General features: G+C 52.3%; 1 protein-coding gene across 12 annotated transcripts in view; it reads right to left on the bottom strand.

Annotated features, from left to right (window-relative positions):
* GSG1L (GSG1 like) overlaps positions 1 to 17,271 on the bottom strand; it is a 230,726-nt gene that overhangs the window by 94,842 nt on the left and 118,613 nt on the right. For 10 of the 12 annotated variants that reach the window (XR_013448788.1, XR_004908983.2, XM_036066339.2 and 7 more), the window contains one exon: positions 7,528 to 7,680. The exons of the other annotated variants lie outside the window; for them this stretch is intronic. Coding sequence is in view for 8 of the 10 variants with exons in the window: in XM_036066339.2 (XP_035922232.2) it covers positions 7,528 to 7,680 (153 nt within the window). In the remaining 2 variants the exon portion in view is untranslated. The remainder of the gene's footprint in view (positions 1 to 7,527; positions 7,681 to 17,271) is intronic. 12 annotated transcript variants of the gene reach the window in all.

Below are 17,271 nucleotides of genomic sequence, written 5' to 3'. Positions count from 1 at the left end.
ACACTTCTGGCTGGAAGGGTTTCAGGGACTGTGACCTGTAGGATGATAACAAAGACTAAGCCCCATCCCGTGTCTGTCTGGCCTTATGTAAGACCATACAGCAAAGACAGGAGGGAGACAGACCCCCAAAATTCTGAAGACTTGTGCTAGGGCAGGAGGATGGGAGCTCAGTATGAAAATTAAGTTCCTTTCCAGAAACGAGAGCGCTTCAGTGCTCCCTGCCCACGGGGGTTCAGGGGATGAACATGGCACTGGCCAGATCAGCTTCAGAGAACGGAGTCTGGGGAGCCTGGGCGTGGTCCGCTACCTCATGGACACAGGAGGGGTTGGAACAGGGAGCTGGAGAGAGGATCCAAAACCCTCCGGGACTCCCTGCAGAAGCCTGTAGGCTAAGCAGGCCCAGCCCCCTTGCCAGTGCTTAAGGTACTTGTCCCAAATCAGAGAAGACTGCCCAGGCCCCTCCCTCCCTAAAACGTTACCAGCGCCGCCGGCCCACCCAAAAAAAAAAACCCGACTGCAGGCACAGCTCCTGTCTGCCCATCCAGACCCCTGGTTAATAAAGAATCTGACTGGCCTTTGTCCTCAGTTCTGAGAGGGAGACTCTAAACCCCTGGGATTTCCTGAGTGATTGGGTGTCTTTGTTATTCACGAGCCCCTGGATCACACCTGAGTTTTTGCTAATGAATGAGATGACTCAAAATGGGGGCTGGTCCGCAGACAGATGCACCACGTGATCAGAGGGTAGGGCTTTGAGCCAGCTCTAACATCAGCCTCCAGGGGGTAGGCTGGAGGGTTAGAGAACGAGTTCAAGCACAGGGCCAGCGATCCCATCAATCCTGCCTATGTAATGAGCCCCCAGTAAAAACTCTGGACACCAGGCTCAGGGGAGCTTCCTGGTTAGTGAACACAGTTGTGCCCCAGGGCAATGCACCCCAATTGCACAGAATCAAGTAGGCACGGAAGCTCTGCATTTGAGGCCCTCCTAGACCTCACCCTTAGGGTCTCCTCCTTTAGCTGGTCCCGACTGCATCCTTCACAATAATACTGTAATCTTAAACACAGCTCTTTCCCGAGTTCTGTGAGTTGTTCTACTACATTACCACAGGGCCTTGTGGGAAGCCTGGCTTTGTCAGCTGGTCAGAAGGGAGGCTGGCCTGGGGTAAGGCTGCACTTGCGGCTGGCCTCTGAGGTGGGGGCGGTCTTGCTGGGGACCGTGGCGTCTGAGGCTCGCTCTGGGCGGACAGCATGAGAGTTACAGTACAGTGCACCGGTGTATCAGAACCCCCCCTCTTTGCCTGGATTTGGTTCTCTGTGCCAGAAGCCGTCAGTCCCGCCCCGACGCCGGAAGCCACCTGCTGCGTGGGGTAGGACGGTTCCTGTGCCCGTTAGCAGCTTCCTTCCTTGGACACTTGCTTTCTTAGGCAGAGAAGATTAGAGATTCTAGAAGGTTAATGCCTTGGGAGTGACTCCGAACCAGTGTCCAATAGGAGCTGGTGAGGAAATAGTGCTGCTTTCTCACCCCTTGGGTGAACAGTTCTGAGATGTGTCCCTCTCAGAGGGACCCCAGCAGGACTGACCCCAGTTGCCCACAGTGCTCACCTGCTCATCGACACTCCCTTATTGACTCTCCTCCCTTCCTGTCTTCTTTCTCCACTCTCCCACCATAATTCCTGGGATCACCTCCCATATAAGCTACCCGGCACCCAAGTCTTCATCTTAGGATCTGCTTTGGAGGAACCCAAATCAAGACCTCGGCCATTCCTGGGGCTCTGAGTCTTTAAAAGCTCCACTGCTGACCTCCTGCTAATCTCGCAACCTGACAAGCCATTTGGATTTGCAATCGACCCGTTCATCTGGGCAACCACTTGTCCACCGCTGCATAATAATCCCGCTTAGTCCACAGCATGGGTATGTCTAGGGACCCAGGCCTGGTTAATCAGTGTATTTCACTCTCTGGCATGGAGACTGGTTCAGGAATAAGTCTATGAACCTACACAGTCCTCCTTAAAGTTTTGCGAGAGCTGTTGGAAAGGAGCTCTCTCTACCCCTGGAATCTTATGTAAGCCTGGAGCTGCTTGTAACCATCTTCTCTCTACATGGACAAAGCCTAATTGAGAATGAAGTCAGGAGAAAGCAGAGTGTGGAGATATAGATTCTTGATGACATGATCACCTAGATGCAGCCATGCCTAAAGCTCAACCACCTTGTATTTTTCAATTATATGAATCAACAGATTTCTATCATCATCCCCTTTCTTCCATTAGCTAATATGATTGGGTTCTTGTCACCTGCAATCAAAAGAATCTTTAGTGGCGCCTGGGTGGCTCAGTCGGTTGAGCGTCTGCCTTCAGCTCAGGTCGTGATCTCAGGGTCCTGGGATCGGGCCCCGCGTCGGGCTCCCTGCTCAGTGGAGAGCCTGCTTCTCCCTCTCTCTCTCTGCCTGCCCCTCTGCTTACTTGTGCCCTCTAACTCTCTGTCAAAATAAATAAATAGAATATTTTTTTAAAAAAAAAGAATCTTTAATAATATGGAAATACTTATATCTCTGACTTAGACCCTCTGCATTTTTAGACACAAAAATACACAAAAGTACTTGTTCTCCAAGTTACGGGCAAGAGAGCCAGTCTGACCAGGGTAGGGAGACTGAACAGAGGGGGTTATCAATGTGGGATTCTTTCAGCACAGACCCCAAGAATTAGGGTATCAAGAAACTCATCCTAAAATAATACGTGATGGTTTACGGCAAAAAGCTATAATCACCATGCTAAGAGAAATTCCAAGGTCCCCCAGTCCCCCAACCTCTGTCCAAAACACATTGTGGTGTCCACCTTGCGGGCCGTGGAGTTGCTTGCTCCTCAATTCATGCCTCGCTCTAAAAACGGCTCCTGAAACCAATTCCAAACAGCAACCTCGCCTTGGTCATTTTTTGTTTTACTGCAAAACTTCCATTTCTCATTGCTTAACAAAATACTCTTACTGACTTCTCCATGAAGTCTGCTTTATTTTCCAGAAACGGTCACGTTTCTCTTCGTGCTACAGCACCTTTTACTAAAAGCCCACAGTTGGCTGGATTGTGCAGGGATTCTCCAAATGACTTTGTGTTTTTCCTAAGTAGATTGGTCTCATTTTTCAGAGGAACTGAGGAAGAACAGACATGTTCGAGCCTGCACTCACATCCCTTCTGGGCTGTAAGACTCTGGTTGCTGGGGGAAGAAACTCGGGGAGTTCATCTTCTCCAGCACCTCTTGGCTAAAGTCATAGGACCCGGCAAGGGGGCCACAGGCGGCTGGAGCCACCCCTGGTCTGGAATTGGGTCTTGCCCGGTCCTGAGAGCCCGAGAAAAGCTGTGGCCTGCTGCAGGGCCATGTTATGACTTTCATGGGCCCCACGCATTTTTGCCTCCACGGGCCTCCACGGGCCTGTTCCTCCGTAAAAGAAATATTTAAAAATCACATTTTATGACTGCAATGATAGAAAGACAATTATGATCCAGCCTAGATTCACTCTTAGGTCTTCGTTATTATTACGTTAATTTTTTTTCTGCTGCTTTGAAAAGCAGTCAAAATGAAAACATGTCATGGGTCCCTAGAAATACTGTGAGCTCTAGGCCCTGGGCCAGTGGGCCAGCAGCCACAGCCCCTGCCCCCGGTCCTCGGGGGCCGAACTCCCTCTGTACAACCACCTTCTGCCAGGAACGCAGCCCTGCTGGCCAGGCCCTGCTACCCCGTCTCCCTTCACTGAAGGGCGTGAGCCCCTCGGCCCCCCACCTCACTGGGACAGGGCTGGTCCCCGGGGCCACGATCTGCCCCTCAATATACTGGAAGACAGCTGGGAATAATAATAATAATAACATAGCAAGCTGAAGTCCCAGGTGCTAAGCCCTGCTCAAAGCGCTTTACGTGGCAGACTCCGTCGGGGGTTTAACAGCTCACCGGCGACGTGACTACAGGCAAGTAGGGACGCGTGCGGTGTTAGACCCCTCCTCCCAAGGACACCACGTGGCAGGCTGAGCCCAGTGCTGGCACCCTAGCATCTCAGCCAGCACTGGCTCTTATGATTCATCAGAATCACTTGGTTGATTATAATAATTGATTATAATAATTGGGTCGAGTGGGGGCTGCCCCAACTCTGCTTTCCCCTCTATCCTAGAAGGTGTTGTTGACCTTGGGCTGAGGACCCTTCTTTGTGAGCTGCTCTGGCAATGTCAGAACCCAGCCCTTGCCCCCTGCCCATGGACTTGCTCAGTGGGCTTGCCCACTCCTTCCCCTCCCATCAGAGCAGGCCCGAAGCCCACCCGCCTCCTCCAGGCCCCTCCTCACCCCTTGGCCTGTTTTCAAGTGGCTCCGGAAAGGCCCATGGCTCCCAGGCCTGGCAGCCTCTCTCCTGGGGTCCTGTTACCCCCGTCTGTCTTCTCCCGGGCATGAATACAAAATGCTTTCTCTCCACCACTTGCTACTTCACTCTTATGACATCATCTGGCTCACACACGCTTCTTACTGTTTCCCGAAGACTTAAAAGTCTACTCCCTCCAGCCCCCGTCACCCCTGCAGCTCCATGCTATGAAAAGAGCACAGGGCTTTGAAGCCAGCAGGAGCTGGGTTTAATCCTGGCTCCACAATTGACCAGCTGTGTGACCCTGGGCAAGTCAATTAACCTCCCTGAGCCCTGCATTGTTTATCTGTCTGAAATTAACTGGAGACAATCTTATTTTCTTTAGCAGTGGGGCTCTGGGGCTTTTTTGTTTTGAGGGGTGAAAACTGTGATAAGCCCTTTGAGGTCGGGGGAAGAGCCCCCACCTCCTACCCCACGAGAGGTCTGCTTGAAGACCTGGAGATGGCTGTCTTGGGCTGCCCACCAGCTTTTATTGGGTGACTGGAGCGAGCAGGTTGAGGGGGAGGGCTGGGTGCTTGGCATAATGGAAGGGATTCTTCGAGCTTGCAGCGGGGAAAGAAAAGGTGAAACCACTAAGAAGGGAGAGGGGCCAGCATGGCACAGCCCACCTGCTCAAACCAGACCCATCCCCTCCCACTACCTGCTTTTCTCCCACATTCCCCATCTTGGTGACCCACCGTCCCCAGCCAGCCAAGCGACCCCAGGTCAGAGGCTCTGGCCATCTGGACTTAGAGGCCCCTCCTCAGAATCACGTTTCTGGCTGCATAAAATAAAATACACAGGATGACAGAGCACACCAGTTACATGGAAATGGAGTTAGCAAAATAAACAAGTGTGCAGTACAAGAATATATGTGCGTCTTCATTAACACACTAGATAAGATTCCGCAGAAGCTCTAGTACACGTTACGCTTTTGAATGAACACATCTCAAGATACCTGCCACAACCGTAGTGTGAGAGCACAAATACAGACTATTACTGGCGACTACCTAACAGGTGCTCCCCGATACCGCGTTTTGTCGCCTCCGTTCATAGTTGAAGGACATACTGCATGTCAGTTACAAGTTAGAAAAATAAGGCTGGAACTTTTCCCCCCACCCGGCTCATGGACCCCCTGAATTCTGTGGACTCCACACTAGGGAGCTGCCCGGGGTTCTCTGTTTTCCAGGCCCACTCAGCTCTCCTGAGCAGTCTGCAACCCTGCTCACTTCACCTCCGAGCCGGACAGAGGGCGTGTGCGCCTGCATCCCATTCCCACTGCCCCTGAGCTGGGGCAGGGTGGGGCCATGTCCTTTCTCACCTCCTGGCCAGTCTCCCCACCTCCACTCTTGCTCCACTCCGTCCAGGCCACAGCCGGAGCCCTCATCCCCAAATGCACACCTGACCATATCCCCCTCTGCTCCGGATTCTTAATGGCTCCAAGGTAAAAGCTAAAGGTCACTGAAAATCACCAAGACCCTCAGCCAGGTCTCCAGCCTCATCTCTCAATTCTCCTGCTCTCTCTACTCTGCCTTCCCATCATTCAAACAACTCGGAATTTCCAGAATATGCCACCCCACTAGGCCTTTGCCCATGCTGTTCCCTCTATGTGGAATGCCTTCCCCAAGCTGTCCATCAGGGAAACTCTTACATTTTTTACCAAGCCTCAGCTCAAAGGATGTCTTCCCCTACCCATACCCCAGCCCACCCATCCCCACCCATCCCTGGGGGCCAACGTGGGTGCCCCTCCTGCAGGCCTCTCACTACTAGAGGTCAACCCACCATTTTCTAATTGTTTGATGAGTCTGTCTCTCACAAGATTGCAAACTTCAGGAAGGTGAAGACACAGCCGTTTTTCCTTTGACTTGCCCAAACCTACAATGCCTCGTCCTTTAGGCCTTCTTTGAATATTGGTTGAGTAAATGCACACAAGATGGGGGGAGAAAAAAAAACAAATAGGTCCAGAATAGTCCATGGTTCAATAGCTAGGAATGGGGTGAGCACGATCCAAAACGGACACTACACTATGAGGCTCACTCTCTTTTTCTTCGCTTTCCTTTACTATGATGGTTAGATTTCCACATCCTGAGAATGCCAAGTCACTCGTGTTTTGATCTGTGGAGCGTGCTGTAATCTCTTGAATTCAGCTCTCAATCTTTGAGGGATCCCTCTGTTACATACACACACTTCAATTAGGGGGAGATTATTTCCCTTACCAAAAGGCTCATCGTTTCAGTTTCATTAAATAGAGGGTTCTTCCAATGCATGAAGAATGGGATTAGATTTATAGAAATTCAATTTACATTTGGCTTTTTAGGAACAGATGTCTTACACAGCCAAGCCACCACTCTGTCAGGCCGCCTGAAGTTATGGTTTATAGGCTCTTTTTACTCCCTCTGGCACATTCCCTGCTTAACCCCTCATGACCTGGATCTATTGAAACAACTCGGGGCACCTGGCCACCTAATCCAGTGGCCTTTTCTTGGAGTCGTCTGTCTCCACCTCCCTGAGTCCTATCACGAGGCCGACCATCCCATTCTCCCTAAAGCCCTCAAAACCCCTGGCTCTGTGGCCTTTCCACACAATCTCTGCCCACCCCACACTAGTCCCTGAGCTTCCAGAGGTGTTTGCTCCTTCAGCTTCCACATGAATGTCTCAAAGGCAAAAAAGCTAAAGCAGATGAGTGATGTGCCTGCCACCCCAAACAGGCCCCCCTTTTATATCCCTATGGAAGACACCATCATCCACTCATTCCAATAAGGCACCTCTCTCTGCCTTGTCCCACAAATGCCATCCATCACTGGGCCATAGGGTGTTCGGCTCCTGACTACATCTCTAGCTAATTCACCTCTCTCTCCCGCACGTGAAACTTCACCGGAGGCTGCAACTGTCCCTTTCTGCTCATCACCAAAACCCCAGTACTTATCATTAGCACAGCACCTGGCACGTGATAGATAGTCAAGAACCACCGAAGGAGTGAATAAGCAAGCAAATCCCATTTTACAAACTGTACCACGGAGGCTGAGAGAAGGGAAGTGACTGGTGCAAGGTCACCGCGGGGGGGGGGGAGAGAGCCTCAGGGCGGCTCCCGCACCCACAGTCCGCTCCTCCGGAAGCCCAGGGTTGGGCTGCACTGCCCGACGCCCTCCGCCTTACCTGACAGCACCGTGAAGACAGCTGCGAAGGCGTTGAGCTTGAGCCCGTCGATGACATTGCTGGAGTGGAAGAGCTCGAGACACATGAGGCTGAAGCCAACCACCAGCAGGAGGATATAGAGCACCTCGGAGACCACCGACAGCCACAGGACCCCTGCACGACAGGGGCAGAGCGGCCGTGAGGCGAGGGACGCAGCAGGGAGGCCCCGCCCCGTGTACCTTCCACCCCACGCCCATCGGTTGGGGGACCCAGATGAGGACCGCAGTTCTAGCGTCCTGATGACACAGCTGATCACGGCCACGTCCTCTGCACCACAACTGGCTCAGGAGCCCAAGCCCAAGTCAGGGGGAGCCCGGCGCTCTCGGGGTGACGCTTACTAGTGCGGGGGCCCCTTCTGACCCGAGGGAGGAACCTCCGTCCTGCAGCTGGACGGAGTCTCTCTTTCTCTTCTCATCTGGTAGATGACTGCTCCCGGGAGCCACCTGATGGCCCGGAGGGCACCCGCCTTAGCAGAGGGACGAAGCGGACACTGTTGTTTCTGAGCAGAGGGACGGGAGGGTGACATCACCCGGCCAATCACCAGCCCCGAGGGCTGCCCTGTGGTTAAAGTGGTCAGGGCGGTGTTCTCTGTCACCTGCAGCTACGAGCACACACCTACATTTTCATCGGCCCTGTACCCTACTCCACTTTTTTCTGGAAACTACTACAGCTCCTGCCACAGCTTCAACCTCGTGGCTGTCCCAGGAGCAGCCATGTTCTAAAGAGGGCCTCCCTTCCTGGACATGGTTGATTGGCCCGGTGTGGTCACGTGACCTAGGATCGGCCAATCAGAGCCCTCCCCTGGCAGTCTGCGCCTGGAAGCACAGAAGTGAACGGGAAGACCAGATCTGAGGAGAGCGTGAGCTTTCTGACAGTGTGCGCGCCCGGTTCCTGCTGTTCCTGAAGGCGCACTGCACCTCTGTCCTTCCCGTGGTTTGGCTCCTCAAATCTTTGTTTTCCTTGTGCTAGCACAGCTCCCTTTTCTCCCCAATTTTTCCAATTTGGGTTGCCATCATTTGTCACCTAGTTTAGGGGGCATCTTCTCTTTCTCCCACCCCACATTACGCCCCCCCCTTCTTCTTCTTACATGCCTCTCATTTAGAGAGTCCCTTCCCTTCTCTCGGTCTGTGTAGGTCAGTTATAGCTGACCATCCTGGCTCCACGTTCAGGCACATGACTCCTATCCAGTCAATCAGAGCTTCAGGAGCCCCCTGACTCTAATTGGTTCAGGAATGAACCTCTCTATGCCTGCGCTTCTTCACCTATAAAACAAGGATAATAATAACACCTATTTCATAGTGTTGTCATGCTGTGAGGATTCCATTAGACAGCAACGTGAAGAGCTTGTACTTAGCGTCTAGTGACAGCTCAATTTGTGCCATATTACTGTTGTTGTATGGGAGGAATATGTCCCTCCCATGTCCCAGGAAGTGGAGCCCAGGGGCACTTGAGTGAGGTCAAGGCTAGAGACAGAGTCAAGAAAGAGAAATGCAATGTGGGAGGAGGTAAGATTTCTGAGAAAAAGGATGGGCAAGATAAAATGCAATGCATCACATGACTTACCTTCCAAGCCACACTAACCAGTGTTAGAGCAAGGCCCACGCGTTAGAGAAGGGACTATGGACCCTTCTCTAAAGGGTCAGCCAGAGACGGACATATGACCCAAGTCAGTTCAATGAGAGTCAGGACTTTCACTAGAACTATTGGTGAAGAAAATTCCTTTCTTTTTACTAGGTTTGAGCCTGGGAGGGTGGAAGGATGGAAATGACTGAGCCACCCAGGGGCAAGGGCCTTCCTAAAAGCAGAGCCAGTGCCAAGGAAGGCAGAGCCGAGATGGAGGAGGATTGTGTCCTATGACATTGTTTGAGAGCACCTGGATCCAGCCATGCCTGAAGCTCCCAGTCATTTGTGCTTTCAATCACATGAACCAATTAAGTCCTTGTCTTTGCCTAAGCCAGTTTGAGGTGGAATTTCTATCCCTTACAACAAAGAGTCCTGATCTTTAGCTTTTCTGTTCTCCAAACCTGTCAAACATGTCCTTCCTACCTCTCTGCCTTTATAAGATTGTTCCTTCCACCGGGACCATCCTAGGGACATCCAATATATACTATTTAGTGAATGAAGCAAACAAACAGAAAATTCTCAGTCCTTATCTGCTCCCTGACAAAGAATCCAGATTCTGAAACACCCACTATCATTCCTAGCACAACGGGCTTTTAGAGCTGTGGATAAATTCTTTTTTTCTTTTTCCTTTTTCCTTTTTTTTTTTTTTTTTTTTGGCTACAAAAATATCACATCTCCTGGGCAATCCCTTGGATTTCTATAAGAGAATAATGTGCTCTTGGCAGCCTGGATGTTGTTAAAACACCCCCTGGCATGGCACACTCATAGCCTCTGAGGCCCTTCTCTGGCCCAAGGCCCACCAAGGCAACAGGGAGGAAGGCAGGAGATGCGGGGCGAGCTGAGCCACACCAGGAGGGCGGCAGCTCCCGCGGAGGCCTGGCCTCCCTCCCAGCAGCCTTCATCTCTAGCTGCTCTTGCCCGGGTGGCATGCAGAGGCTGCCCCTCACCACTGTGCTGCTTACTGACTCAGTGCCTCCCCCAGAGAACCCCTATTCCCCCAGGAGGGGTGCTCTTATCCCTGCCCACATGGGCCCCAGGCCAGGCCTCCACCCCTCCTGCCTCCCCCCTCCCCTCACAGCAGCATCTGGCTCTGCTCTTTCAGATGGGCTGAGAGGTGGGATGGGGCATCAGGGGCCGAGATGCTCAGAAAATAAGTAAGTTAACTGTGGGGTATCTCGGATGCCCGGTTAGGGTCACTTAGGCTTCTTATTCTCTCCAGATTTGTTTCCCTGTCCTGCCTCCCCCAGTTCCCTTACCACTCTCCCCTGGGGCATTTCCTTTGTACCTGACTTACACGTGAATCCTCATCTCAGCATCTACTTCTAGAGAATCTGACCTCAGACTCTAGCATTCACCTGTTAACCTCCTCACACCCGTACGAGGTAGTGAGCAGCATCCGCTTTACAGATGAGCAAACTTAAGTTCAGAGGGACTAAGCAACTAGTCTGCACAGCTGCATCGTGGTACAGCCTGGGTTCACACCCAGGCCCCTCTGACTCCAGGACCCGTCGTGGCTGTAAGTTGGCAGGATGGAAGAGCCACTTTGAAATCGTATCATTCTCCGCCCTTGGGCTGGTCAGAGGGGCCCGTCTGGGTTGGAGGCCACAGGGTTCCCTGGCCATGGCCCTCATCTCCATGCTCTCCGGCATCCCAAACAATGCCTGAACCAGGATTCCTGCAAGAGGGTGGCCACCGAGTGGGATGGGGGAGGGGTGGACTTCAGGCCTCCGCGATCCCGAGGCCAGCTGGCCACCAGATGTCGGGGGGAAGGAGGTCACAAGGAAGAGCAGACAGGTCTCGGGGACGCCGGAAGCCAGGCTGTGGAAGCTGCGCTTGGCCCCTGAGGCCAAGGCCAGTGGGGTCCTCCGGGTCTTAGCAGGGGAAGGACCCCCGTCAGGAGGTCTGCTCTGGAAGGACGCCTGGGTGGCCTGCTGGAGGTCTCTGCTGCGCTCCGAGCGAGAGATGGTGGTGGCCTGCCATGGCAACGGTGGGGTGAGGACCAGTCAGAACCTGGTAACTCCCGAGGCGTGGGCTCAGTGGACTCTCACCACGAATGTGGTGGCAAAGGAACAGGGAGGAGTCCAGAGTGAGGCCACGTGTCCAGTTGGGCAACTGAGCAGATGGTGGACCTCTCCACCCCAGTGCTTGCCCTGGTCTCCAGAGCCCACTCCCTACCTTCCCCCACCTTCACAGTAGGCTGGACTTGGGGGGGGGGACATGACACCACCCTCCACCCCCAGCTGCAGTCCTCAACCAATGTCTGATGTGAGCTGCTAAAGCACCCCAAGTGGGTAACACTGGGGGGTGCCACCCACACATCTGCGTTTCCCACCAGGGGAGCGGTGGTATTACACGTGTCTCACCACAACACTAAATTGTCTGAATCAAAAAGTGAAAAAGCTACTCAGTTCTCTGTTATTTTTAAAATTCTTATCACCTCAATCAAAAGAGTCTCTCTCCGGTGCTAATGTGTCCTTATCACATTTCTACCACTTGTTAATTGTTTAAAACCGTGAGAGGGCTCAGAATCTTCAGCAGTTCCTAGGCAGACTTGAAGGGCATTTAGACAATTTCCTTCTGGGCCGGTGATTCTCCATCAGCCCCATCCTCTCCCGTCCTCCCCCAATCACTGCTCTCCGCCCTTCTCTGTGCCCCAGAGGCCTGACTCCTAGGACTGCACCCCCAGGCTCCCTGGCCCTCTGGATGAACAAGGAGGGGCACCAGCTAGAAATCGGAGGGTAGGAAGAGGAAGGTCAGTGTTTCTCTGCCCTGCTCCCTGTCTTGTGCCCCTTTTCTGGCGGAGGCTTCATTCTCTTCCTATGACCACAGCTCCCAAGGTTTGTTTTGCAGCTCCTACACTGTCCCCACCCTTTCTCCTGCCCTCCCAAGGCTGTAACGGCTCCCCTCTCTTGCCAGCCTTCGGGGGCCTCAGATTCTCTTAGCCCTTCCCATGCCTTTTTAAGGACTTTTTCATTAAAGTGCCTTCATTGGAACCATTTGGGGGATTCTGATTCCTGCAGGGACCCTCCCTGAGACGTTGTGGTTTTGGACAAGGGATCCAATTAGAGCAGCGATCTGAGCCAGTGGTCTCAGTGTGGGCCCCAACCCGCAGCTGCACGTGGGAAGATGTGATGCTAATTCTTGGGCCTCAGACCTGTCTGTGTTGTAACGAGCTCTCCAGGAGATGCTGACGAACCCTCAAACGTGAGCACCACTGATCAAAAGTTCCCTTTTTAATGTAGATACAAGAAAGTGAGTCAACTTCAGGGGCGCCTGGGGGGCTCCATCAGTTAAGCATCAGACCCTTGATTTCCGCTCAGGTCATGATCTCGGGGTCGTGAGATCGAGCCCCGGGTCAGGCTCCATGCTGGGGCATGGAGTCTGCTTGAGATTCTCTCTCTCCCTCTTTCTCTGCCCCTCCCACCCCCCCTAAAAAGAAAAAAGTGAGTCAACTTCAGAAGAAGATTGAGTCAATGCTCCCACCCCCCTAAAAAAAAAAAAAGGTGAGTCAACTTCAGAAGAAGATTGAGTCAATGCTAGATGGTAGATGCTGGCGTCTGGCAAATAAAGAAGGTGGAACTTGAATAATGAAACATTGGGAACCACCGTATAGGGGCCTGGCCCGCAATCAGTGCTCATCACGATTATTCGTGTTATGGACGCATGCAGGTGTGAATAAAGGAAGTCAGAAAGGACAGTGGGCTGGCAGCCTCCGGCCGGGATGACGGTGTCTTGCCTTGGTGACGCCCAGAAAGTCTCAGTGATCACAGAGATGATTGTTTCGAGTCTCTGAAACTTGGCACGAATGCCTCGATTTGCAGCCGAGAACTGGTGACCTCCCAGGGCAGAAGAAACAAAATGGCTTCTCATCAGGTACGGGGCCCGTGGGGTGACAGCTAATCCTGCTAGCTGCACTTTTTGCCTTTTTAAAAAACAGCTTCGTAACACCAGTTTTGACCCTCCATTGATGGACTTGATGGGTTTGCAAGAACAATTTCCCTTCAGCCGGGGTCCCTCCCTTGCTAAGACAGTTTCCAGGGTCAGTTTGGCTGAGGGAGAAATCACGTGTGGGAACCGTGTCTTGGATGTACGACCTGGGCCGGGGGCCTTATCCAACTCTGTCCCTTCAGTTTCCTCATTTGAAAAATGGGCATACTAGATTTGTCCTGAGCATTAAATGAAACAATATCTATAAATCACCCCACCCTGACCCTTGGGAAGTATTCAAGAAAGCTAAGCGTTACTATTACTTCCTAATAAGTATAATTATGAGCAATTAGAATAATTATAAGCGGCAGCGGGGCACAGGTATGAAGAGCACGGAGCCGGGCCTCGTCCCCGCGGTTGATGCCCAGCTCTGCCAGGCACGAGCTGGGAGATGGGGCAAGTGACATGCTCCCACTGAACCTGTTTTCTCACTTGAAAATTGGGGACAGATATCAGACCCACTTTGCAGGCTGTGTGAGGACAAAGCAAGTTAATTGATGATCAGAGCGCTTAGGGCAGTGCCTGGCTCACAGCAGGTGTTATATAAGCGCAAGCTGTTACTATTATTGTCTTTGTTGTTATTGCCATGGGACGTGGCCAAGGAGTGGGCAGCCTGGACAAGTGCCTCCCAGCCACTGGACAAATAAAACCCTTCTGGGGAGCAGAGGGGAACGAACGGTTGCAAAATCATGCAAAATCCCGAGGCATGGCGGCATTTTACTATAAAACATTTTCCCCCCAAATCCATCAGTTTAATATGTCAAATCAATAAGTCATGGCGCGGTGGCTGCTAGCTGTGGGCTCGGAGACACGCCCCCTGAAACCCAGCATGTTAAATCATGTAAATGACGCGGGCCAGGACCTCTGGGGCTGGAAACGGCTTCAGGACAGCTGCTGTTTGTGCCATGTCAATACTGAAGCTCAGAGGCGGGGATGCGCAGGGGCTGGGAGGAGAAGGCCAGAGAGGCCTTGGGGACCCGCAGGGAGGGGCTCCGGGGGACACTGAGCCCCCAGCCCTCCATCTGCAGATGAAGATGTTAGCCCAGAGAGGAGTTAAGATGTGTCCACGTCACAAAACCAGTTGAGGGTAGATTGGGGTGGAGATGGGGGGCCGTCCACCTCCCGCGCTGCTTGATGTTGCAAGACTGGGGAGCAGGGTAACCCTCTGAGAGGTGCAGGGATTGAGGTTGGGGGAAGGGGTTAAAGGAGCTGCCCCGAAGAGGAGCTGCAGCGAGACGGGTGGATGGTGGCTACACGGCCTGTCAGCAACCCTGAGTTCCAGCCGACGCTGCAGGACCTCTGTGGGCCTCAGTTTCCCTCCCAAGAAAACAAGTGGATTCTCAAACAAGCTGCCAACAGGCCGAATCCAGCTCACAAAAATGTCTTGTTTGGCCCACACAGTATTTTAAAAATATCTGAATTCATTATCAACATTTAAAAATAGGAGACTTCACATACAATTTCATCCAGGTTTCTGGATTCGTGTGCAAAACGAATGCAGTGGATGCACAGTATGGGACCCGCATCTCCATAGGATGATGATTGTGGGGCTGAGCTGGTGTTGCTCCCCTCAAACAAGGCACATACTTCTGGGTCAGCACAGACCCTCCATGGTTCCCTTCACCCTTTCATGGCTCCCGTCTAGCTCTCGTTGAGTCTGTGAGTCTACAGCCCCTTACACGATGATGGCGAAAGCGATTTCTCTCCCTAACACTCTACAGCAAAGTCGCATTTTAAGACCCTGCATGGTCCTCGCTGATATCTCCATGTAGGAGTAAAATACCCAGCAAACTCTCAGTCATCCAGCTTGCTCAGGGACAGGGGAGGTTCCAGCAAGTACCCCACCCATGAGGGTATCAATTTTCAAAGAGTTAGATTAAAAGGAAAGACAATTCAGCTCTAAAAATATGCCCACATTGGAGCCAGAGCACAGATCTAAGAGCTATTCCCGAGAGTCCTCTTGTCCACCCCGGCCCTACACCCTTTGCTCGAAGGCCTGAGAAGGCAGGTGAATCGCCAGTGTCACGGTACCGGGAATCTTCCTTCGCTGAGTCAGACAGAACATTTCAGGCTTGGACTGGAGGTCATGGTGGCGATCCTGAATGGCCGCTCTTGTAGGATGTGCAAGAACATTGGGTAACAGAGGGCTTGGGAAGAGAATGCCATTCAAATGCCAACCAGTGTGATGTTCTGGAAACAAGGAGCCTGGGTAGGACTGTTTTCTGCATCACCATCTTTTCTGGAGCCCTCCTTCTCTAAAGCCTCGCTCCTCAAAGTGGGTCCACACACAAGCAGCTGCAGCCGCTGGGAGCCTGTGGGAAATGCAGAGTCTCAGTCCCCACCCAGACCTACTGACTCAAGGTCTGCATTTTCACCAGATCCCCAGCTGATCCAGATGCATGTTCAAGTGTGAGGAGCACTGCTCTAGAGGATGAAGTTCAAATGCCCGATGTGGCATTCGGTGCCCTTGACACTTGGGTCCTGAGCAGCCCTGCCCACCTCCAACCCTCAGCATGGCTGCTTGCTGAACATCCCATGCCCTCCTGAGCCTCAGGCTTGGCCCCAGCCCCCGAAGTGTTGTCCTCTCTGGGGTCATCTGCTTCTGAATAACATCCTGTGAAGATCTCCACATCCTTGTTTCCAGAACCTGCGAATATGTTACCTTACACAGCAGAGGGGACTTTGCAGATGTGATTATGATCTTGAGATGGGGACATTGTCCTGGATTATTTAGATGGGCCCCATGTAATCATGAGCATTGTTATAAGAGGGAGGCCAGAGGGCCAGAGTCAGGAACAGATGATGGGACAACAGAAGCAGAGATTGGAGTGATATGGGGTTAGTCATGAGCCAAGGAATGCAAGCAGCCTCCAGAGGCTGGAAAAGGCGAGGAAACGGGTTCTCACCTGGAGCCTCCAGAAAGGAACACACTCCTGCCTTGTAATCGATTTTAGCCTCATAAGGCTCATTTTGGAATTCTGACCCCCAAAACTATAAGATAATAAATCCATGCCGTTTTAAGTCATTAGGTTTGTGCTAATTTGTTACAACAGCCACGAGAAACTAATATACCTTCTTTCTTCATAGAAGGTCACCTCCTCCAAGAAGCCTCTCCTGAGCACCCCAGCCCCCGCTGTGGCCCCCAGACCGACCTCAGCAAAGAAGGCAGTCTCTCCACCACATCCAGGTAGATGCCTTGCTAAGGTGGAGAGAGTGTGGACTTGGGGACGAAAAGGTCTGGATTTGACCTTGGATGTTTATCTAAACCTCGCTGGGCCTCAATGTCTTTCCATAAAATGGAATCAACGCTACCAACCTTCACGTCCCCTGGACAAGTTAAATGAGATCATGGCTGCAAACACCTGCCCCACCCCCACCCCCGCCCCCGGTCTGGCTCCTGGCACATCATAGGTCCTCAGCAAATGTTGGTGTAGCAAACTGACACTCCAGGCCCAGAAAAACAAGTCCTTCTCCTCCGAGCTCACAAGTGGACAAGCCAGTTGATCACTGGAACAGAATCTGACAAGGCCTTACTGCCCCCAGAATTCCACAAGGCTCCCGTCCTTGTCAATTTAGAAATGACTCTAGCAGACATGCCCTTTAGAAACAGCTCTGTTGGAATCCGGGGACAGTCACTGAGCATTTGAGATGTGTCAAGGTGACCTTGGCCTTCAGCATCAGACTGCAATGAGATTCCTTCCTCCTTAGAGTCCAGAAGCCGGCCTTGGAAATAATCTCTGGCCCACAGAGGCTGGGGCCTGGGGAGGGGGCTGGTAGGGAAAGTGTAGTGGGAAAGGCTGAGAAGGCCGAGGTTTGGTTCTGGCCCCCAGCCCCACACTGGCCCCCCATTGTCTCGGACAAGTGCTCTCACCTCTCTGGGCCTCCCCTTCTCCCCAGATGGGGCTGCTGTGCAGGCAAAGGAAATAGGAGAGGAGAGGTCAGAAATTGCAAACTAACCCAAAGACAAGTTTCTGAGATTTTTTGTTGTTGTTCTGTGTTCTGGGTTTTTCATTTCCTCTCTTTCTCTGTCTGTCAGCCTCTCTGTGTGTGCGACTCTCTCTTCCTCTCTTGGTATACGTGGTATTTTTAAAAATT

This window comes from Halichoerus grypus, chromosome 6, assembly GCF_964656455.1.
Source record: "Halichoerus grypus chromosome 6, mHalGry1.hap1.1, whole genome shotgun sequence".
Lineage (NCBI taxonomy): Eukaryota > Metazoa > Chordata > Mammalia > Carnivora > Phocidae > Halichoerus > Halichoerus grypus.
Note: the sequence above shows the minus strand (reverse complement) of the source record. Positions and strands in the feature narration are given on the sequence as shown.